The sequence below is a fragment of the Mirounga leonina genome, unplaced genomic scaffold, assembly GCF_011800145.1.
Source record: "Mirounga leonina isolate KUSES-001 unplaced genomic scaffold, KU_Mleo_1.0 Mir_153, whole genome shotgun sequence".
In the NCBI taxonomy this organism is placed as follows: domain Eukaryota; kingdom Metazoa; phylum Chordata; class Mammalia; order Carnivora; family Phocidae; genus Mirounga; species Mirounga leonina.
In genome coordinates, this window is record NW_023270387.1 from 18,172,458 (window position 1) to 18,195,992 (window position 23,535).

The following is a 23,535-nucleotide window of genomic DNA, read 5'->3' on the forward strand; positions in this document are numbered from 1 at the left end:
GCTCAGCAGGGAGTCTGCTTCTCCCTCCGACCCTCCCCCCTCTCATGCTCTCTCTGTCTCATTCTCTCTCTCAAATAAATAAATAAAATCTTTAAAAAAATAAATAAAATAAAATGTTTAGTGCAGTGCCCTATTCCTGGTAAACACTCAGTACTTGGTAGCTGATACACCGCTTATGTGAAGAGGCTCAAAGTGGTGACAGTCGCTCTGTTGGGTCTGTGCACTCTCCTCTGGCCCATCAGTGTTGAGTCAGCGCCTCTGATGTAGCTTCAGGCTGAAACCATTTCGAAGCACTAAAACTCATCCATGTTTAAGTGTTTTTAGCTGCTTCTAGTGGCTTCGAGAGGGAAGAGATGGAAATAGAAGAAGAAAACAAATGACCTCTACAACCTGAAATGACTCCTCATTTTCATCTCTTTTTCCTAGATCTCTTTTTTTTTGCGGAGGGGAGCGGGCTGGGGAGTTGCACCCTCTCTGTGTTTGAAATCCCACTTGCCAGTTGTTGGAGCGCAGACCCTTCCCATTCTCTCGCCCCCACCCCCACCCCCCCAAGGCCCCGGGCGTACCTCCGAGCTCCAGACTCCGAGAAGCAGGCCGAAGTCCCGGTCACAGCTCCGCCCTATGCTCCTGTGTGAGCCTCTTCCCCTCTCTGTTGTCTCCTTTTCCTCTTCTGTGACAGAAAAATAATGACGATGATCTGCCTCCCTCCCAGGGCTGGTAGGATCCACGGAGATTACATGAAAGTCTTAAAAAGCGTCTTCACTAGAGTGGTGCTGGTGCTATACACCATATTTTTATATCAGTGAGCTCCTTCCTTTTCCTGGGCATGTCCTGCCTCCCTGAGGGCAGTCACTGACTTCTCACGGCTCTGTATCTTCCTGCAGTGGCTTTCCTGCCCTCCATGTGTCTCCAAGCACGCCTGCCCCGGGCCGCCAGCCCAAAAGGCGTCTGCGGGCTCGCCGTGGCTCTGTATTAACCTCCCGCCTTCTCCAGGTCCCACAGGGACACACCTTCTTTTATCTGGTGGACACCTTTGCCCCCCACCAGCTGGACTTGCCTCTGCGGGGACCCGGAGACTCTACACAACAGACATTGCCCTGCCAGGGGTGCCTGATTTCCATGGTTTTCTATAGAACCCGTAACCTAAAAACAGAATCTTCTGGACTGAGCACAGTCCCTTGCTGCCTTAACTGTGGAACTGAACGAAGCCTCCAGGCACGGCACCAACCCACACTCCATCGTCAGGTATCTCTTAGAGGAGGAAAAATGTATGAAAGCATGCAAAAATGGTAAAGTTCCTGGAGAGGGAGATGCTCCTAAAAATATAAATCATGGCCATATTTACTGAGTACCCATTATAGGCAGGGGACTGCGCCAAGTGTTACTATAACATTCATGATTTCATTTACTCTGGTTCTGCGATCATTGTTGTCCCTGGCTTGCTGTGCTGTCCTCGGGCAAAACAAAGGTAACTTCTGATCCTGTTTCTTGGGGAACAGTTCAGCCACAGCTCAGCAGGTGCAATGGTTGAACTTTTGGAACGTTTATCCTGGTCCCTTGGGAAGTACTTTAGGGGGGAGAGATGAGTACAGCTCAGCAGCCCCACAGGGAACACCAGTAACTGAGGATCTTAGAGGGAAAAGGGGAACCCTGGTCAGGCTCTCCCTAATGCATGAAGACTGTTGACCCCTTGCTCAGGGCTGTCACTCCTCAGGTAACTTCAGTGAGTGAAAACTGTCCCTCTGGGGCTCACAGCCACTCAGTGACTCTCAGCTTCCCTCCTGATCTAACCTGAAACCCTCTGCCCGCCTCCGGACAGCCTGGCTTGTGTCCCCCTCTCCAGCAGACTTCCCCTACAAGAGCCACACATCCCGGGCTGATTTCCCCTCTGCGCCTTTTCTTGTGTTTTTGCCTGGAAAACTTTCCTCTCACTGCAAATCCCATATGCTCCTCAAGACTGTGCTCCGTGGGTTTAGACTGTTTTAGCAGAGAACGAATCTGGGTCTTTTTTTTTTTTTTAAAGATTTTATTTACTTATTTGACAGAGAGAGACACAGTGAGAGAGGGAACGCAAGCAGGGGGAGTGGCAGGCAGAGGGAGAAGCAGGCTTCCCACTGAGCAGGGAGCCTGAAGCGGGCTCAATCCCAGGACCCTGGGATCATGACCCGAGCCGAAGGCAGACGCTTAACGACTGAGCCACCCAGGCACCCCCGAATCTGGGTCTTCTGATGCCCAGTCTTGGAATATACCTATTAGCATGGAACTTACATCTATTCTAGGAAAATGGCAAAGATCGTTAGACAACATGCAAAGGCATGTGGGCAGCGTTATCTTTAAGTGCCTAGTACATGCCGGACGCTGTGCTGAGCTCTTCAGATAGAGTATATGATAGGGATATTAATCCCCATTCTACCTTGCGAAGTAGGTACTGTTATCCCCATTTAAGAGACAGGGAAAATGAATCTTAATGAACTGGTCCATAGTCCCACAACTAGTCAGGGTTGGGCTCCCAAAAATCTCCTCCTTTTATACTATACACACTCTGCTTGTGTCTCTGGGCAAAAACTCATCGATTTGGGGGGTTGGAGGGAAGGTATTGTCTAGATCCTAGGGAGACTTACAACAGAGGCGGAAAGAAACGTGTTTTATTATGTCACCACCCATGGTCTAATGGCTGGTTTCCCAATTACAAACTGCTGCCTCCCTGCAGCAGAAGCCAGAGCTCCAGCCCCTTTTTAGCAAGAACAAAACAAGGCCTCTCCATATGGGCTGCTGGGCCCCGCCACAGAAAAACATCGGGGAACCTACGCGGCATTTTCCCTGCTAACCACCCCCCGAAGAGAGCTGCTTAATGGGCTCTTTATGGGTTGGAAAATAGAGTCTTGCTGATAGAAGGGAAAGAGCGGTGTCACCACAGGTTGGATTTCTTCAACTGGAAGGCCTTAAAGCCCCCAAATAGCTCGGCATTTTTTTTCTCCCCTTCTCTGATTAGCTTTATAAAAAAGCCCGCGGCATTTTCCTTCCTGTTGGCCAGCCTTTTGCGGGTAGCATCCCTGGCCCCCTGGCAGGCTTGATATCCCATTGATTGTTAGATGTACAGCTTTCAAACAGGCCACAGCAGCTGAAAGCCCAGGCCATTAGCCCCTGCTCACTGAAAGGGTTCACCGCCAGGAGACTGATTCTGAAATTGGGTCTTTCTGATCAATATATCTTTCTCCATTAGGTTCATTTCCTCCAAAGGAAATGGGTAGGGCCATTATGGTTTATGTTTATTGACGGGCCTCTCCACTGGCCTTCTTCAGCTTCATGGGGAGGAGGCCACAGAAGGCAGACGCCTCAGAGATGAGGTTGCTAAACTGAAACCTCCCAGCCTCTTGCAAGCCTATCTTACTGGCCTTGGTGACCAAAAAAGTAGCTGGAATTGCTTGTGTGAAAGGAATGGAATACATTATTTCGTTATGTAGGAAAGAGCGCCCAACTCTACTGGGTCCAGAAAAGGTGGCATGAGTTTGGGCACAGTTGAAAAGGGTCCAGACTCACAGAAGAACTTTGAACACAAGGGCCATTAGGTAATCCAGAAATCTTGTGGAGTCCCCTTAAGGTCTGTAAGAAGAAGAAAGATTCCCTCAAGGGGGAGCCTCGAAGGAAGTACAAACTTGCCTGGTCTGGTCATAAGGAGGAATGGACCATCCGGTCTCTAGAATCCCAGTTTATTACTTACGATTGCTTCTGAGGACCTCACAACACTTTATAGATGCCACATCTTTCTTGCTCAACCTCCCTATGTGGGCGTTCATCCCTTTCTCTTCGAAGACGAAAAACTAAAGCATCAAATTGGGAAATCACTTCCTTTGGGGAAAGAGCACCTGAAAACCCGTGCCCATGCCTCAGCTCCTTCAGGGACCCACTGGGGCCACAGTATTTGACCAGTCCTTGATTTTACTTCTGCCAAAAAGGTTTGGCTAAAATACCACCTCTGCTGCTCCTGGGCTTATGTGGTTCTTAGCTGTTCCTCAAATGTTCCCCAATATTAGTTTGGCTTCTGACCATCAGTTAAAGGCAGGACTGGATCTATATGGATCTTATCGGCCACTGGTAGCTGAGAGGGTAACTATGGCAGAAAGCGAAGTCTTGGTTAATGGGCAGTGATGGATGAGAAGAGCTGTATGTGCATTCAGAGGATTAAGTTGGTTGCTCTGTAAGCATCTCCTATCCTTGGCCTGGACTCACGTCTGCTCCGTATTCTGTGTCCATCCCATCCTCACACCTTACCGCCCTGCACATGGGCGATGCTCCATCCCTGAAACAACCCAACAGGAGAGAAAGATTCCTCTTTCTCTCTGAAGCCTCTGAAGCAGCCTCTGAAGCAGGCTGGTTACAGTTTGAGGTGGAACCAAACCTTCACCAGAGGAGAAAGTTAGAATCCAAGATGAATGGGTATTAAGCAAAAGCCTGAGAAGCAAATCATTTCTGATACATACAGAAAAGATAATTGGGGGAACTTCTCCCTTTTAGATCAGCAGGGATTTTTTTGGATTTTGTTTTTTAGTCCAAAAGCTTTCTTCATGTCTAGATTTGCTTCTTCAGAGAATAGGTTTGGCTTTACTCACTTTTATTTGAAGGATAAGAGGGAAGGTCTCTGCTGATTAAGCTGAGGTAAATGCCTAGGAAGATAGACGCTAATATTCTCAACATCTCCAAAGCCCTCTTCTGCCAAGGAACCCCATTCCAACCTGGAGGGCACCCAGGAGACAGGAGCAGATCTCCACCATCATGCCCAACAAGAGGGGTAGGGGCCACTTCACCCTGGGTTTCCAGAGAACAGGAAGCTTGGAGGCAATTGGCAGAAATGCTTCCCAGGGCTATAGGCTCAGTGCTTCAGCTATTCAATATACTTCTTTCACTGATTCAGAACTCGGCCACAGCCTCCAGAACCAGCCCCTGGATTGGGACAACCACAGAGATGACCAGACAGCTGACCTGTCAGGCGAGAGCTGCCCAGGTCCAGGGAGACTTCTTAGCAATACCAGTTTCACCATTTTTCATGAGGGTTTAAGTCTGTGAAGTGCCTGGGGCATGGAAGGCCTCCAGTAGTTATTGACTTACTGTTTTTCTCCTACTGGAGAAACGGATACAGAGTCACCTGCTTGCCTCTGTTCTCAGGATTGCCATCAGCCTCAGGCAGGCCATTAAGCCACCTCAAATCCTCCCGTGAAGAAGGTCTGCGCTGAGCAGGCAATTCTCCATAGAGCACAATAAAAGCCCCTGATATTTCTATCTAAAACTATGCCACAAAACAATGTCTGTTTTTCAAATACACCCCAAAAGAATCCCTCAACTTCATTTAGTGGAACCAGTGGCCCCTTGATATGACTGGACTCTCCAACCAAGAAAAATAGAAGGTGGGTTCTACCTAAGTTTTGCGCACTCCTAGTCTGGTGTAGATCATTAAACTAATTCTGAGGAAAGGGAATGAGGTGTCTGATTAATTAGGTCATCTTTTAATTGAATTCAAAGTATTAGATGTGGAAAATTTAACAACTGGTATCCTGGAGGTTGAGAGCATTTTTTTTTTTTAAGTCCTACGGTGAACGTTAAATATTTCTAATATTTGCGATCGTCTTAGCTATGTGAAGGAAAGATCTAATTGTCATTGCATGGGGAGTTTCATCCACTTGGAGGATTACAGACTTGACCTCTTGTCTTTTCTTTTCTGATACAACTAAGTTTTTGGTCACAGAGAACCAAAGCACAGGGCAAACAGAATCTGGAGGGCACCGGTATGTGTTGGTCAGCAATCCAAAGCCAAGGACAGTCAGTGCAATGCTCTACTTAATTGAATTGAGGTCTTATTGCTTTAAGGGAATATATTTCCTTTTATATTTATTGTTGCTTGTTTTCCGTTGCTTATTGTTTTCTGTTGCTTATTGCCTTTTGATTCAGGTGTCAGATATTTGAGTTTTGTCAAGTGTCATAAAATAGGGGAAGGACTCTCTTCTGAAGGCACATAGAGATGAGCCACCCTGGAGGACCTGGGAGTCTGGGCCAACCTGTCTACCTGAGCCAGGGATGCCTTGAGTATTTACTGATCTCAGTACTAAGTGATTTAGGAGCTAAAGGTACTCCTTAGACAGGAAATAGAAACTCACTGAGTAGCCTAAAAGAAATGTCTGGCTTACAAACAGAAAGAGACAAGGACTCATAGTTAAGTGAACAGAAAAAAGCTTTAGGAATCTTGTTTCCACAACTAGACCCGGCGGCTGGCAAGGATACTTGGTCTAGCTATCAGCATAGAACAATAACGGAAATTGTTGACCCTCACCTCAGCCCAGACTTGTCTGTACTGTATTCTCACTCATCCACACAGACATTTAAGCTACCGTCCCTCACCAGTCTCCAAGCTCTGTTCAATCAGCCATCCAGTTTCCCAACATTCCCATTGTCGTTCTGGCTCAACCTCTCAACGTCCCCCTTCTGATCTGTTGCCAAGGCCTTCCAAAGAGCCTCTGGCATACGCTTTGACCTCCCTTAGGGCCACACATCACATGCAAATCTGATCATGTCTCTCCACCTTAACTGTCCTCCCCGTCGTTCCCCAACGTGTACTGTGATTGGGTCCAAACTCTTTCAAATGGCACAGACACTTGTGAGCTGTCCCCTGTCTGCCTTTGCAGCTTCTTTAACCTTCTTCCAGGTCTTTTGCTCCAGTGTCACCAAATTAATTTCCCTGCATTCCCTGTCTTCATATCTTAGCTCCTGCTATTCGCTTTACTTCCAATGCCCTTTTTTTTCTCTAGCCACCTCTTACACCACTTTTAAGATCCTAACCAATGTCATTTCTTCTAGGACAGATTCCCAAACTTCCTCAGTTCACAACACTTTAGCATCTCGGTCATTTTTACATTGAGCATGTAGGCCAACATAAATACCTAACAGTTCTGTTTATTTAGCAGTTAGATCCAAACAACTTAATGAGTATTTACCCCCAACAGCCTAAGAGCCATGTGAAAAATACACAAAATGGAAAGAAAAATATTTTATTTCACTCTTTAATGACCACAACTACTTATTAATGGGACGTGTGTGTCTGTTGGGCACTGCACAACTGTCCAAACCTTAGAATCAGGTTGGACACTGCCACTGTCCTCTCCTGTTCCACACTGTTTTTTCCTGGGTACTTTTTATTATAGCAGTTACCAAAATTCCAGCTTCACAAAGAAATGACATCAAGAAGAATGGAACACAATCTAATAGTGAAACTAACTCCCTCAAGCCAGTAGCTTATGGGATATTTAACACATGAGATTGCTATGTTTCCCTCAAAAATTTAGAATACCCCATGGCACCTCTCGCAGTTTGCTGCTGGCTCCCAACCTATGGTAGCTTGGTGTACAATTTAAGAACCTCAGCCCCAGAAACCCTCTTTCCTCTTCCTTATATGCCCAGTGCTAATACAATACCCGACATAACACTGGTGTTCGGCTGAGAGGAACTGAACTGAACTGCCCAGGGGGTCAGAGGGCACAGTGGAACCCCCAGAGAACCAGGGTGGTTGCAGAGAAGACCAGCCTGGGTGACAATTAAACAGGACATCCCAGTCAAGCTCAACACCTGTGAACCTGGGAGGGAGCAGGAATCTTGCTGGACTCACCCATGCGGCCGAACCCAAGCACGGGACGCAGAGGTGATGGTCTCCAAAAGGACACCCACCAGTCAAACTTTATATCGAGTGTAGCTTTCTGATCTAAACTCTTGGTTGTGTATTTGGTTTTCTTTTGGTTTCCTGGTACGAGTTCCTGGGGAGGAAGCGAAGGAGGGAAGAAAGAATGCCACTTTGTCTTAGGCAAACCGGAAAGGGATTTTTCTTTTCCAGCCTCCTTTAAGGCATCTCTGTGACCCTGGTGATGGGGCAGAGCCACGGCCCTGGGGCCAGACCAACCTGGAACCAAAACTTCAGCAGAGCTAAGAGCAGACAGTGGGAAGGACCCCAGCCAGATCGAAGCAAGGCCCTCGGTGGGTGCTGCAGCTTCTTCCCATCTGGGCTACTGTGCTCCCAGCTGCTTGCCTGGGTTTTTCATTGAGCCATTGCTTCTCACAGCGCTTCTTCCCCATTAGCAGGACATCAGATTTGGCATTATTCCCCCCCCCTCCACTTCTGCTGAGAATGAACCCTAGACATAACCGGGGCCAGGGTCAGAGAGATCAAATGTGCATTCCCTGGTAACAACTGTAGCTCACGGGTCCCATCTGAATAATCAGCTGCTGCAACCCAGTGGCCGGACCCCTCACCCTTGGGCTTAACGGGATACTCTGCCTTTACCTGCTCGAGGTCTCCGACAGTCTGCCAGCTTCTGAGTCACTCTGAGCATAGCACCTGCTCAGGCTCAGCCTGGTGTTTGGGGTCCAGCCCGCACACCCCGCTTTGGCCCCATCAGTGAGCTGTGGAGGTGGGAGCTCTATCGCACCAGTCTCTTCAGCAGGGTGGAGGGAGGAGGTGTGTTCTGCCACTGCCCGCATTCAGTCTGTTCTGTGGGCAGAGCTCTGGGAACACACTCAACCCAAATCATTGTCATCCTGGCAGTGCGTGAAGGAGCAACAGAACTCTCCGCCTGTGGCTTGTGACCCTAGGGAAGTGGTGATTTTACTCATACCACCATGCTGCCTAGAGAATCACATACCTCTGTTTCAGATCAGTAATGGCTTCCCAGAAACTTTCTTCTCCCCCAAAAGGAAACACACACACACACACACACACACTTTTTTAGCACCTTCCTGAGAGAAAGTTCTTTCTGGTATCTGACTTGAGACCTTTGTGCTATAGCCAAAGCTGATGTTACTTCGGCTGACCCTGACTAGAGAAGGTACATCAGAGGCGAGAACCTTCCATAAAATTGAAGCCTTCTCAGACTTGTGTTCTTCAGAAAGAAGAACTTGGGTTTTCTTAATCGTTCATCAAAGCCTTATCACCCAAACCTTTCATTATCTTTCTCAATTATATCTTTGAACCCTCTCCAAACCTGTCTTTTGAGTTATGGGGACCATAACTTAATTAGATCTTTCATTTCCAGAGGATAGTCCTAGTGCTTAAGGAAAAATGAATTAGATTTCGGTCAGATATATTTCGCTGGGGGAAGGGCCCAGGGAAAAAAGAAGAAAGAAATTGGATCCTTTACATAAATAGCACATTGTATCACAAATGAGTTTTTCTCTTCCTAGTTTTTGAAACAATGGGTCTTTTTTGGGGGGGTGAATTTAATTCCTCGGAGACTCTAACCTAAAAGACGATGATTTGCATTCTTTCACGGGTATGTAGTTTCTGGATCCAGAAAGAGCCTAAGATGTGTGCCTCTGTAAGTGGTAAAGGAAACAGGGCTGGTGACATGGCAGCAATTATCCAGGTGTGGGATGAGTGTGTGGGGGGGAGGGGGGGTGTCCCTGTGTTTCCAGCCTTTTCTGCACCAGCTTTGGTTCCGAGGGGTCTGTCTCGCTTCTCCATAACATCGTCTTACTACAAGCAGGCTTGCTTCTGTAACGCTGAGTAGATTGCTTAATCCTGATCATTTGGTGTTGGTGCTCAGATTTTCATGGGGGAAAAGGTATTTCACTGATCTTGGGGCGGTGGATAAGAGTCACTGAGCCATTGCCGTGGCCGGGCTGCTCTGAGCACGTTACTTCCTTCCCCTGAGCTCTCCCTGTGGGAGGTAAAGGAGCCGGGCTCACAGATGATCTGAGGTTCCTGCCGATCGCACCCCCAGGATTCCCAGCACCAGCCCTTCTGGTTACTCCATAGAAAGCCCAGGAGATGGAAGGAGGGGGGTGCTGGTTGCAGCAGCCAGTTGAAAAAGGGTGCTCGGAGAGTGTCAACTAAAACTAGAATTCCCGGGCGCCTGGGTGGCTCAGTCGTTAAGCGTCTGCCTTCGGCTCAGGTCATGATCCCAGGGTCCTGGGATGGAGCCCCGCATCGGGCTCCCTGCTCCGCAGGAAGCCTGCTTCTCCCTCTCCCACTCCCCCTGCTTGTGTTCCTGCTCTCACTATGTCTCTCTCTGTCAAATAAATAAATAAAATCTTAAAAAAAAAAAACAAAACTAGAATTCCCTCCCCTCTTCTCCCTCTTCCAAGGAAGCCAAATCTGTGGGGTATAAGGGACGGGAACGGTCATTTATTGATCACCTCCATGGCATCGGGCAAGAGTTCAAGGCTCCTTATGGACACCCCTCCCTGGAGTAGATGTACGAAGTGTCTGCCCCCACTACAACCACCCCACCCACCCCTGCCCAGAGGAGTCTACGCTCTTTCAGATCCCACTCAAAATGTCACTTCCTCAGTGAAGCCTTCCCTGACCCCTCAACCCGAGTTCGATGTCCCTGTCTTATGTCCTTAGGGCTCCCTGTGCTTTCCTTTCATTGCACTCACCACCAGTGTAATTCATTATCTGTACCGTGATGCTTTCATGCCAGCTCGACCCAAAACTCCAGGAGCGCAGGGACCACCTAAGTCTTGTTTTCCACAGTGTGCCTAGAAGCCTAGCACAGTGCTGGCAAAATAGTCGCAGTTCAGTAAGTATTCCGTGAGCAAACATAGCATGAAGGCAGAACCGGTGGATGACTAGCAAAGCTGGATACAAACCCAGGACTCTCTAGCTCTTGGACGCCCCAGATTTCAGACACTCTCCTCCGTCCTCGTATGCATGTGCTCAAGGTCCTTGCCACGGTCGCCTTCCTGTGACACGGCCCCTCCAGTAATAGGGCTTTGACTCCGGTTCTCCAGCAGGGGGAGTGATGGCGGCGCTGTCCCCAAAGAGGTCTAAAAGCGTGGGGAGATTGTGATCTAGCCTGAGACTGGTAGTGGTAGTTGGCGGTGGGTGGGAGGAGTCACTGAATGGAACCAAAGTAAATGTCCTTGTGGGCCTGAGCCCCACTTTCTAACGTGCTCTGCCAAGGGGCTGCAAGTAAAAAAAACCGCTCAGCAGGGCATCTGGGTCAGTAGGAGTGGGTGAAAAGGAAAGAGGACAAACCGAGACATGACCACCTTTAGGGTAGCAAAAATAAAATTCTAATGCAGAAACTGCTCAAAATAGATTGCACGGCTGTTAAGCTGCATGCAAATCCAGTGCTAATTACATGGAAATTAATTACAAGTCCTAATTTCCATATGCCTTGCTATGACCCTTGGTTGGAGGAGGGGGATTCCTGCTGCAGGTGTCTCCCCCACACCGCTGAGGAGGCTGTGATGTCGCCCGCTTCACACTCTAGCTGCTGCGATAGTGAGAAAAGCTGACAGGAGGCTAAAAATACTAACAATAGCAATTTGATTTCTTCTTCCAGACAAAAAGCCTTGGCATCCACAGGAGGAAGAAGTGTTCAAGCAGCATGTGACTGGTTGGTATGAAATAAATAAATAGAGAAAATAGCATATAATTAACTCCGAGTGGATGTGGATGAGCAGGGATGTGCAGCCTTTCTCGAATGGACTGGGCGGGCGGGGGGGGGGGGGGCGGGATGAGCCAAAAGACCATGTGACAAGCCCATCTAGCAAGCCAGTTGCCTCCCCTGTCCCAGCCCCAGGGTGTGCTTCTCCTTAAAGCTGTTTAAAGCAATTCAAAGCATGTCCAAGATAGAGCCCTTATCACAGTATCTGCCCCTGTTGGTCTCTTAAAGATACACTTTAGGGTATGTGGATGCTAGGTAAATCCATTTAAAAAAAAAAAAAAATCCTACCTGCCTTGTTTGGGGGGCATGTGGGTTTAATGGTAGGCTGAACTGAAGGGACAGCTGGGAAGGGATTTACAGTTTATCTGGAGTGACTTTAGGACTTTTGAGCGAGTTGTGGGATGTGGATGCGGTTAGGACAGGCAAGAGCAGAGAAGTTGGTGCATCTGAGAGTGGGTCATGCAGCATGAGCTTTGAGGGATGGATTTTTAAAGCACGGAAATGAAAACCCATCCCTTGGCAGTGCCTGGGGTACGGAGCATCCGGAGGGTGGAGCTCTTTTGGGTCTTCCTTCCCTTCCATTATTCTCAAGTGAGGCCGGTTGGGCTCCCTTCTCTCTCTCTGGCAGGCTGTTCTCTCATGTCGGTGACCCCTTCCTGGATGACCCCCTGCCCCGGGAGTACGTCCTCTACCTCCGACCCACCGGCCCCTTAGCACAGAAGCTCTCCGACTTTTGGCAACAGTCGAAGCAGATCTGCGGGAAGAACAAGGCACACAACATCTTCCCCCATATCACCCTCTGCCAGTTCTTCATGGTGAGCCACACACCCCCACCCCCCGCCCCTGCCCTGGGGAGCCCGGCTGCCATACCCCCGCCAGCACCTCGCCACCTGGAATCAGAGTCCAGAGCCTCCCAGGCAGCCGGCGGAAAGAGTCACGGGCTCCCAGGCTTGGGTGGGCCAGCGCGGAATGAGAAAGGTCCATGGGTACTTTCCCTTGCTCCTCTTTCTAATACCTGCTGAGGCCCGGGAGCACCGCAGGTGTGATGTGCCATCACGATGACTGTTGTTCCTCAGGACTCCAGGGACAAGCCCGACCCACTGAGTCAGGACTTGGACTGGCAGCCACAGCAATGAAACGAATACAGTGTTCACCCTTGTCCACTGCAAGAGTAGAAATGAGAGCTCTGGGAATAAGAAATGTAGTCTACAGGCGGAAGTGACTTTAGCCTCATGGACAGATACTGTCCACATGTCTGTCTCACCAGATCCTTCCAGAGATGGCAGATACCTGTGACTTGCCATGGTTACCCAGTCCATCATCCTAGCTATCACAGAGCTTACTTAATGACTAAATTAAATCCCCCACACCATAATAAATATAGATTTCATCTACTTTGGTTTGCTGTGGAGAAGGAGTAGAACTGGTTTATCCAGGTATATTCAAGAGGAGGCAGAATGGGAGCATGTTAAGACAACATTTCAAAAAATTATTTTGAGGTATTTTTTTTCCCCAGCTTTTCTCGGTCTCTTTAAGGTAAAAATGTGTTCCTAACACCTTCTTTCTTACCGTTCACTCTGAAAATTAAAATGATTACCACTTCCTCTTAGTCATCCCAGGATCTTTCTCAAAGAAACTCTGAGAGTTTTAGAGACACTTCCCCCCGCTCTCCACCCCCGTGCTCCTGAATGAAGCGTCTTGTCTTCCCCTGCCAGTGTGAGGACAGCAAGGTGGATGCCCTGGGGGAAGCCCTGCAGACCACAGTCAGTCGCTGGAAATGCAAGTTCTCGGCCCCGCTGCCCCTGGAGCTCTATACCTCCTCCAATTTCATTGGCCTCTTTGTGAAGGAAGACAGCGCAGAGGTCCTCAAGAAGTTTGCCGCCGACTTTGCTGCAGAGGCTGCATCCAAAACCGGTGAGCTAACAGCCCTGGGTCCTATGAATCAAAAAACTGGGAAGGAAAGGGATAGGAAGGTATGGAGGAGGGGGCTGGGGCCGGGAGCCAGCCGGGGGTCCTGCAGGAACGCGCAGAACATGACAAGGAACAGTGCCTTTTCCTGCAACAGCCTTCACCTCTTTGCCCCCTTTTTAAAAACAGCAACTACTGTTCTGCTGAGCCTCCTGCCCCGACACCCAAGTTAAAGGCACACACATGGCTCTTCCACACTGAACCATAAATGCAACTTTGTAGCTGCATCGTCTTTCCCATTCAGAGTTAAGGAACCTTCCTCCCCCCCACCCCCCAACCTCCCCGCCATTTGGCTGGTCTCACGGCTCACTCTGTGAGGACCCAGGGCTGTGCACCGGTGGTGGGATAGCAGAGAGAGTGAGTGGAAACCGTATCAAAGAATAAATCCACAGAGCCAACGCCCGCAACTCGCTGAAACCCACGAGATGGGTCCCTTAAATCCTCAACAGCTGGTCCAACAGTGGCACTTCTTCAAGATGTTTCTTGCTCTTTCCATGGCAGGTCTTAGTTCAAGCTAACTGAGATTTCCCGTCAAGGGAATTAGCGTAGAGAGAGAGACTTGGGATATGTGTTGACTTAGAGGCAGGAGGCAGGGGAGGGGGTCAAATGGGGAGAAGTTGCCAAAGCTTTCCTGTCTGCCAACAGGTACAGACAAACTCACTTAGGTCAAGGAGAGCCTTACCTGCAGTGGGACAGACAGACAGTGGGGTGGAGGGAGGGAAGAGTTGGCAGGGGGTGGTTTCTGTTGGCCCCCTTGAGAGAGAAATCACAATCATGGGTATTTATTGGGGACCACTCTGTGTTTATCTGTGAAGCGTGCCACAGAATTGGTTTCTCCTGGCCCGGGGGACAGATTCAAGCACCTGTGATAACAGAGCTCTGAGAAGAGAGAGGCCATCCCAGGGTGGAGTGGTTCCAACTTCAGAGAAAAAAGAGAATGCACACTGGATGATGATGATCCCTACAATGGAGGAAGGGCCCTGAGGGGGGCAGGCAGTGTGAACGCAGGCAGGAAGGAGCAGGGTGTGTGCAAAGGACTGTGTGGAGGCCGGCCAGGCCAGGGCAGAGCTGGGTGTGGGTGGTACAGCTGAATCTGAGCATCACATGCAAAGCTGGAGGAAGCCCAGAGCTGGCCAGCTCCCACCCCTCCCCTGCCCCCCGCACCAGAGGTAACTCTTCTACTTGGGGAGCGGGGGCCTCCTTAGAGCCCCTCCCCAGGCACGCCTTCTTCCCAGGGAACAGGCTCTGCTTCCTGACGTCACTGGAGCCCGCCAGCTCATAGCTTAATATTTCAAAGAAATAACATAATAGAGAGGCAAATTATTTCCTGTTCCTATCCCTCTAACTCAGGGAAATGGCTCTTTTTCATCCCACAGTAGCTATTATCAAAACCACTGAAACTGTCACAAGACCCAAAGCTGGTGGTGTAGCCACAAACCCAAATCCTTCACAAATGCATAAAGTGGATCTCAGCCAGGGCTGCGGCCGATTCTGCAGGCACATGAGGAGACAGAGGCAAGAGGCCCTTGCTCCCTTCCCTTGTTGGGAGGGGGAGGGCCAGCTCCTCTCCGAGATCTGCGGCCACTCTCTTGAAGAACCTGGCCAGCTGGGTTCCCTGCCCCTGTGCGGCCCCCTGGTGGTGACTGGGAGAACTGGGTGGCCCTGCCCTGTGGAGCTGCTCTAGCTCCTTGCCTCCTTGTGTGCAGAGCCGGCCATCCCATCTTGGCCCTAGAACTTAAGCCTCGGTATTCTAGAGTTTTTGGCAGACCCAGATTCCTTTAGCAAGTAGATTTGGTGTCCTTTGTCCTAGGTGGTTTAAGGAGCTCCGTGCCTATAATGAGCTGTGCACTGGGGATACATTGTGAACAGGACCCAGAAAGCCCTTGCCTCATAGGGCTTACACCAGAGAAATCCACCATAGTATAACAGAAAGCGATCCAACTGCTACTTCTATCCCCGTGAAACATGAGCAAGCCCCTTAATTTCTCAAATTCCCTACGTCCCCTCTGGTTGAATCTTCTGCAGTGTTCTAGCTTAGACAGTAGATGGATCTCCCCCATGCAGAGATGTACAAAGGAGAAATAAAATCCATTGCCTTGGGTAGGTAGGTTGGTTGGTTCTTTTTACTTACGGGGTCTTAGAATAATAGTCTGGATACTTTAAGCCAGTGGTTTTCAATCAGGGAGATTTTTATCTCCCAGGGGCCATGTGGCAATGTCTGGAGTCATTTTTGCTTAACACAACGCACGGGGTGCTACAGAATCTAGTGGGTAGGGGCCAGGGATGCGGCTAAAGACCCCACAGCGCACAGGACAGCCCCCACAACAAAGAATTATTCTGCCCAAATACTGCTGGGGAACCCTGTTGTAAACTCTGAAAATATTCCATCTTTTCCTCTGGTCCTGGTTCCTCCATCAGAGCCGCCCAGAAGCTAAGAGAGTGGATTTCAACGTGAAGGAGCTCTAGCTCTGACACCCATGTAATGACAAAATCTCTTTATTTCTACATAAATTAGCTCATCCTTTTGTGTCTCAGTTTCCTCATCTGAATGGTGGGCTGTTGATGATCTGTGTGTTATGAGGAAAAGCCGACCCAAATGATGACCTCTCAGCTGATCCACAGTTCCTGGAGAACAGCCAGAGGAGTGGCTCTCAACCTCCTAGACTGTAGGTTGATTCAGGATCTTTTCACGCTCTCCTCTCCCCTTGCCCTGCTGCTGTAAAGGAGGGAAACGGGTTTCGTCTGGCCGAGGGACTCCCTCCTCTGTCACTGGGGAGGCAGAATTGCCCCGCCATGTGCTATGATGACCACTTCCTAATGACGGTTTCCTTCCTTTTTCCAGAAGTCCATGTGGAACCTCATAAGAAGCAGCTGCATGTCACCCTGGCGTACCACTTCCAAGCCAGCCACTTACCCACCCTGGAGAAACTAGCCCAGAACATTGATGTCAAACTAGGCTGCGACTGGGTGGCCACCATATTCTCGCGAGATATCCGCTTCGCGAACCATGAGGTAATGTCTCCCTGTGGCTCCTGACCCTACCAGAGGAGCAGGGGTGCAGTCAGAAGCAGGAGCACTTGCAGCTCACTGCTGCGGGGAGATGGGTACCAAAGGAAAGCAGTGAAGTGAGCACCAGACCAGGAGTCAGTTGGCCCACGATTTTCTCCAGGCTCTGCCTGACTCCCTGGGAAGCTTGGCGCTTGCACCCCTCCTCCCTGGGTCCCAAGTGACTCATCTGTGTGCTGTCCCCATTGTTCTGTCTGTCCTACCAACCTTACTGGACTGATACAGAAATGGCATGGGAGGATAGAAAAGTATGTTGGAAACATTTTAATTCTGTAAGTTCATGGTGTTCATAAAAGACCTCATCCAGATCTTAGGTAAGGAGAACACAGAAATACAAAAAAAAAAAAAAAATCTGTGAACACATAATTAGATATTTGCTAAGTATCGATGGCATGTAAGTTACCATGGAACATACTAGAATTGTCCGCAAGGAGTTTGAGTCCAGCATTGGGGGTGGGGGGAGGAAGACACACAACCTAAAAACATAGACCACGTGTTGTGATAGTTTGTGTGCATCCCCTGGGGGAGGCGGGAGTGGGACAACTGCCTCCCAGTGCATGGTGGAAAGGTTGGCATAACCCTAGCATCCTTCTTTTGAGGGAACGGTTATTGATTTCCAGGACAAGCCTGTGCCACTCTGAAGAGTAATATTCAGAGAAGCTGAGATCCAAAGAGAATAGCTGGCTGATCCAAAGCTAACTAGCAATTTAGGACCAGAGCTGAAGCCAGAACCCAGGGATCCCGACCAAGAAAGCCAAGAAAGCAATCAAAAAAAAAAAAAAAAAAGGCCACATAGTGTGATGAAAAATTTGTCATTCAATTTAACTACAAAACTGTATTTGTTTCCCAATTTTTCAACAGCAAAAGCACTGGTATTTTTGTCAGTTTACCTAGCTTTTTTTAACCTGTTAGACTTTTTTTTTTTTTTCTCATATGAAAAACAGTTGGGATCTCAGGGTCTAGACCAGCCAATCTCATCACTGTTTTGGAAATGTTGAGAAGAGCCGACCCATGAACCAAAAGTGAGGGCCTGGGCACGGGGTCTGTGACTGTCAGGGACATGCAGCTTTGTCCGATGCTGCTGACAGGAATGTTGTGTCCTCCTTCCAAGTCATTTGATGGAAGTTTCTGGAAAGACACACAACAAGGAGGCTGGACTTGATCTTACTTAAGAATTCTGACAGCTCCTGGAATTGCTCAGGATGAGCCCTAAATATAACAAGGGAGGTGTGGCTGACTGGGCTCCTTACAAGGACAAAGGAAAAAAAAGTCAAGGGTTGCATGCAGCTGGACTGAGAGAAGTCACCTTTCTAGAGAAGGAAGGTGGCAATGGAATTTTACAAGGAATATCTTCTAATCAACACTGCCCTCCAGTTAACTCGAAGGGTAATTGCTTTTCTGCCTGACCCACATTCTGCTCAATTGGCACTGAGGGAAAGAGGCAGCAAGCACCCATGTGAAGTATTTTCTAAAAATAACTTGGCCTCTTTTATCTCTTATTTGTAAAAGCTCATTTATTACTGTTCCTGCTGATACAGCTCGCTCTCGGAGGTCATTTGGCTTTACCTGAGCCCCCCTGCATAGAAACACCCTTTCTTGCCTGCCTTCTTCTGTCCCCAGGAGGCAGGTTTGACTGATGGTACCAGGGAGGCAACAGATGTCCAGAGAAGCAGAGTGGTTTGGACAAGGACACTCAGCAAGCCAGGCATAGGAAAGCATCTAAGGCTCATCCCTCTGCTGGCTCCCACTTTGATTTGGATTTGCAAATGCCTAGTTGTACGTTCCGTAGTCTTCTGTGTTAATGATTACGTGGGGCCATGCCAGGTCTGTATGCCAAGCGATAGAAATCTGAGGAAGGACAGCATTACACACAAAGCACATGTGGCTCCAGATCCTTCGGCGGTCCCTAGGGTCACATCTACTGCTTCTAGAACATTCCAGTCCTTAGTTGTCTCATGCATACAATGGCGATAGTATTTTGCTGGACTGTTGCTGTTGTGTGGACTCCATAAGAAGATAATGGAAAGGTCCCAATAGCACAGCATGCATGCAGCAACAAAATTTCTGTGGTTACGAGGAGGGCAAGGAGCTTCGAAGGCAATGAGGTTAGGTTCCTACAATCACGTAGGGCTGCAGCTGCCCTCCCCCCCACCCCCGCAGACGAACGGAGAAAAAATATCTTTGAGATAGACTCAACAATTCTTACAGGTAAATGCTAAGCATAAAAGAGTAAGTATAATGCAGTGCAAAACTAGGCACATGTCCTACTAGCTCTCAAATGTAGGCTGACTGTTTGCATGTGCTTTTGGTGAGCGGAATGGGCTGCACCGATTATAATTTTAGATTTGCCACAATGTCTTATTTTATTGGGTATTCAATAAATCAGAGCTCCTCGTTGTCTTAACTACCCTCTGCTTAGGACGCATGGTCTCTTATGCACCTTTGCTGTGCCTCAGTTTCCCTGGAGGTAACCTGGAGATAGAATACTCCCCCCCGCCCCCCGCCACCAAGTGAGAGGAGGAATGAGTTCTTGTCTGAAGTCACTTTCCTTGAGTTTCTGAAAGGAAAGACACTTCTAGGCCAAAGGTATAATTAGTCAAAACTATGCTATGTTTGAGTATCTAAGAGACATGAGTTTCGACTTGTTCCCCCATGATTTGGTGCCTCTCTCCACCCTGTTCCAGGAAAAAGAGTGTTGCTTTCTGTGCATCATCACGTTTGGTTTTGTTTCGCTTTTTAAGCTGTTTTCACAGCCCAGCAGAAAACGTCCCTGGCTAGTTTGGAATGGTGGCTTGAGCACGAATGTGGCAGAGGACAGGGGAAGGGGTGGGAGGCAAACAGGGGCAAAGATCTAGAGCTGAAAGATAACCAGAGAGTAGGGAAAGAAACAGGCATCTGAGTGAAAGGAAAATCACAATCCAGTGGTACAATTGAGTTCTGTGTGTTTTCACTTCCATTCTCCGAGGGGGAAAAAAAAAAATCCACAGCTTTTTGCCAATGCCTTTCCTTAGAGAATTCCAGAAGGACATTCTTTATAAAGTGTTCTGATGGGTCTCCTTGACTGCGACACCGGCGAGCTGGTTCGCTCACAAGCACACAGTCCAGGGGTCAGGCTAGAAGGAAAATCAGGCGTCATGGTTCAAGAGACGTAATTATGCACCTTCTGTGCACAGGCTCTGTCCTAAAGAGTTTTCTTAGATTGTCTCAGTAACTTTTACAGTCCAGACATTATTTTACAGATGAGAAAAGGGCGGGCCAAATAAGGTTAAAAACTTGAAAGTGCAACCCGGATAGTTAGCCCACCACTAATGACTTCAGGACTGTGGGAAAGACTGTTGAAGTATCTCCATCTTTGTGTCCCACATGAAATAAATAGGATAGGAAATATTGCCCTGGCTACTGAGGGCCTTTGCTATCAATGAAAAAGTAGGAAAATGTTTTCCAAAGTATCTTCATGCCAATGCTGTTTATATATACCGGGAAAGGAGGCAAAAAAATCAAGTAAGTCAGCTGAGCAGCATGCCCTATGGTTGGCTCTGAAGGCTCTTTCTGAGCCCAAAGAAGAAACACGTGGTCTCCATCTGTTCGCTGGTAAAAGTCGGTTACACAGACGTACACACTGATGGCTGTGAAAGATATTTTTCTTTCAAGGTCTTTGTGACAAATGCTGGTTTAAAGAAAGCCCCTTGAAGGCAGAGAGTGTCTTGTTTAAGCCCCTGAGTTACATATAAAGGGAAATGCATCGGTCCCAAAGCCTTCCTACAAGGAGAGTGTCTCCACCCAGACCATCTGTAACCCCCATATGGAAGACTGACTTTCCATGGGCGGGGTTTCAAGTGTCTATTACGGTGCCTCCCCCAACAGATGGAGAAGGGAAAACTAGGTCCAACCCCATTGGTATAGCAACTTAATAGAGCTTGCAGATCAATTTCTAGGAACTATCTGAATCCTGACAGAAAGAAAGACAGACATGCCCGAAGGAAAGTCTGGAGCCATCCAGTAGCACCAGGCACATATCCACAATACCCTGGGGAAAAGAAAAAAAAAAAAGACATGTTTTCTGATCTGAGTCCAAATCTGCTCTGAGCCTGCAGACCCCAGGGGCGCCTGTAAATGTCAACATCTGGATGTGTGCGCTGTTAGAGCAGAACACACAGACGTGCCCGGGAGGCACTCAGACTGGGTCACATGTGGGCCTCCCTCCTCCCTCTCTTCCTCTTTCAGACATTACAGGTGATCTACCCGTACACCCCACAAAATGATGACGAGCTGGAGCTGACCCCCGGGGACTTCATCTTCATGTCTCCGATGGAACAGACCAGCACCAGCGAGGGTTGGATCTATGGCACATCCTTAACCACCGGCTGCTCTGGACTCCTGCCCGAGAATTATATTACCAAGGCTGACGAGTGCAGCACCTGGATATTTCATGGGTGAGCAGACTGAGTTCTTCGCGCATTGCTTTGGGGAGAACACGGCCGCCCGGCGGGAGGTCGTGGGGAAACAGACGTGAGCCTGGACACACGGGGCAGCAGCAACAGGAAAGGGGTTCATGGGGAAGAAAGCTTTTGGTTCAGGGCATTCAGGAAAGGGTGACTTGGGGCAGGGGAAAAATGACGGATGGATCCACTCTCCTGCCCTCTGCCTGCCCCACTTGGTGAAATCGTCTCAGTTTCTGATCAGAAACTACACAAGGCAGCTAGAGGGACCATCTCTCCGGCTGAAGTGTGGGCCATCCCAGTGCTGAGACTTCATGGCCTTTGGGCTTCTGTACCCTTTGTCCTGGGTCATTGCTCAAGAGTGGTCTGACTCCCCAGAATAGCAGGCAGGTTCCCATTATGCCAGCCAGACCGGGAGTGATGGGGTTTTCGAGGATCAGGAGACTTAACTGTTAAACTCTCAGCTTGTTGGGCGACCCTGAGCAAGTCCCCAGACTGGGCACGTAAATGCCTAGATGAGAGAGACCATCTAAGGAAATGGGCAACTGCCAGAACCTTCAAAAGACGCATGGTGGCCCTCAGTCTTCTTTAGAGTGATAACTGTCCACCCATCCCTCACTGCCGTTTTGCCACCAAGCAAAACTGGGCCCGTGTTCTGGGTGGCCTGTTGTCGGATGGCCAGCTTTGTCTGGACAGATAAAATAGGAACGAGAGGCACCTTCTCTTTTTTAATTGGAACCACTCGAAGCCAGCCCTTCCCCAGCGTACTCGGGCATCTCGCCAGGGTGCGCACGCTGGCTCGTCTCTCCTCCCTCTTGCCATGTACCAACGTGGCTGCGAGCCGGACGCTCCGAGCACCAGCTGTGTGGGGTGTCGAACATTGTTATTACCGCCATAAAAGAGAAGAAGAGAGGGGCAATTTCAGCAAGTGTTTTGCCTGGAGGGAGAAAAGAAGACTCTCTACCCCAGTTAGTGGCAAGCAGACAAACCACAAACCCAGAGATGGGAAAGAACATCTTCTTCCTGAATGATCCCCTACCCCACCATTCCTTCCTCTTCCTTCCAGCCCACCGCCTACCCCACCCTGCCCAGGAGCATTTTGTAGCACAATTGGGAGGTCAGAGCTGCCTCACGGTCCCCAAACATTTGCTTTTTCCCAGAAATCTGAGTTGAATGTCCAGAGTCACCATGTCATCCCTATAAAAACAAGTGAAGCATATGTACGTGAATACACGGAGGTCTAAGATGTTTTGTCCGATGATGCACAGCGCCCACTTTTTTCAAAGCCAGGCTATATGTGGGAGAAAAGTCTGTGTGAGAAGCCCTGCTGATCCATTTCGGATCAGTGTTTCCAGATCCACTCCCATCCAAATTAGAGCCCGTGCCGAAACGCGGTGACACTGGTTCATGGATCACAGGGAGGTTTGCGTGTCCTCTCCTTTTATTTGGATAGATTACTAGCGAGGAGATCACCCTGGGAACCATGTCTGAGGTTAAACTCTCAGCTGCCACAGCCAAGGCTGCTCAGAAACTCACAGTAGGTGTTAGGACACCATAATAAAGAATTGAGTGTTTGTTCCAGTAGTCTTGGGTTCCATTCCTAACACTCCCACTCAAAAGCTGTGTGACCTTGGCCAAGTTACATTACCTCTCTGAGCCCCTGTTTGTTAATCTATAAGATGGCGATAAGAATTGCATTTACCTCACAGGGGTGTTAAGACAGCAAGAAAGGACTTGACTTTACATTGGTTGGTGCCACATATATAACAACACTGAATCTAAAAAGCCATCAGCTTTGTGATTTTTTTGTCTTTTCTTTCCAAATTGTGTTTTCCAGTCCTCTCCTACATGCTTGTCAAATCAAATGTCTCTTCCACAGAGGTGATCCTATAGAAGAACTGCACTTTCCTGTTTAACCCCAGAAGCAGAAACGACTTAAGGACAGATCTTAAGACAGATCATCTCTCTCTCCCCTAACCAAAGTCGGCCTCGAGGGGTTAGAGCCCCGAGAGGTGCTCCAGAATCACCCGGTTGCCTTAATGGGAAGTTGCAGAGGGGATCCAAGCAATAGGGGTCAGTTACCCTTCACAGCTCTTTCTTGCTGCCCTGTTCTTCTTCTCAATTCTAAGTCCCTTCTAAGGAGATCTTTTCCTACCACCCTTATACTAGGGTATCTTGCCCAGTTCTAAGTGGCTCTAGATACTTGTCAGTTGGTGAAGCCCCATCGTGTCCTTTGAATTGCAGGTGGGGGCTGGCTGGTCCTTCTGGGCTTTACCCATAGGACTGATGTATCCTAGGGAGGTGCCGGCATCCCCCCCCCAGGACTTGAAAAGATGTCCTAGCTATCAGGCTTCAGCTTCCTCCCTCCGCTACTCTCAACATAAAGCATCTGACTATTATCTTACTGGAACTGACAGCAACAAACTATCCCAGAGTGAGTCAGGTCCTTTGATTACAATGACAGTTAAGAAGGGAAGGAGGTGGGCGCCTGGGTGGCTCAGTTGGTTAAGCGACTGCCTTCGGCTCAGGTCATGATCCTGGAGTCCCGGGATCGAGTCCCGCGTCGGGCTCCCTGCTCAGCAGGGGGTCTGCTTCTCCCTCTGACCCTCTTCCCTCTCAGACTGTCTCTCATT

At 48.9% G+C, this 23,535-nt stretch overlaps 1 protein-coding gene across 3 annotated transcripts in view; it reads left to right on the forward strand.

Moving 5' to 3' along the window:
• The window catches only part of UBASH3B (ubiquitin associated and SH3 domain containing B), a 147,164-nt gene that overhangs the window by 93,675 nt on the left and 29,954 nt on the right, over window positions 1-23,535 (forward strand). For 2 of the 3 annotated variants that reach the window (XM_035009162.1, XM_035009161.1), the window contains exons 2-6: window positions 11,325-11,378; window positions 12,058-12,244; window positions 13,145-13,343; window positions 16,240-16,409; window positions 20,688-20,896. In XM_035009162.1, coding sequence (XP_034865053.1) covers window positions 11,325-11,378; window positions 12,058-12,244; window positions 13,145-13,343; window positions 16,240-16,409; window positions 20,688-20,896 — 819 coding nt within the window. Of the gene's footprint in view, window positions 1-11,324; window positions 11,383-12,057; window positions 12,245-13,144; window positions 13,344-16,239; window positions 16,410-20,687; window positions 20,897-23,535 lie in introns of all 3 variants that reach the window. The other variant, XM_035009163.1, reaches the window with a different exon arrangement.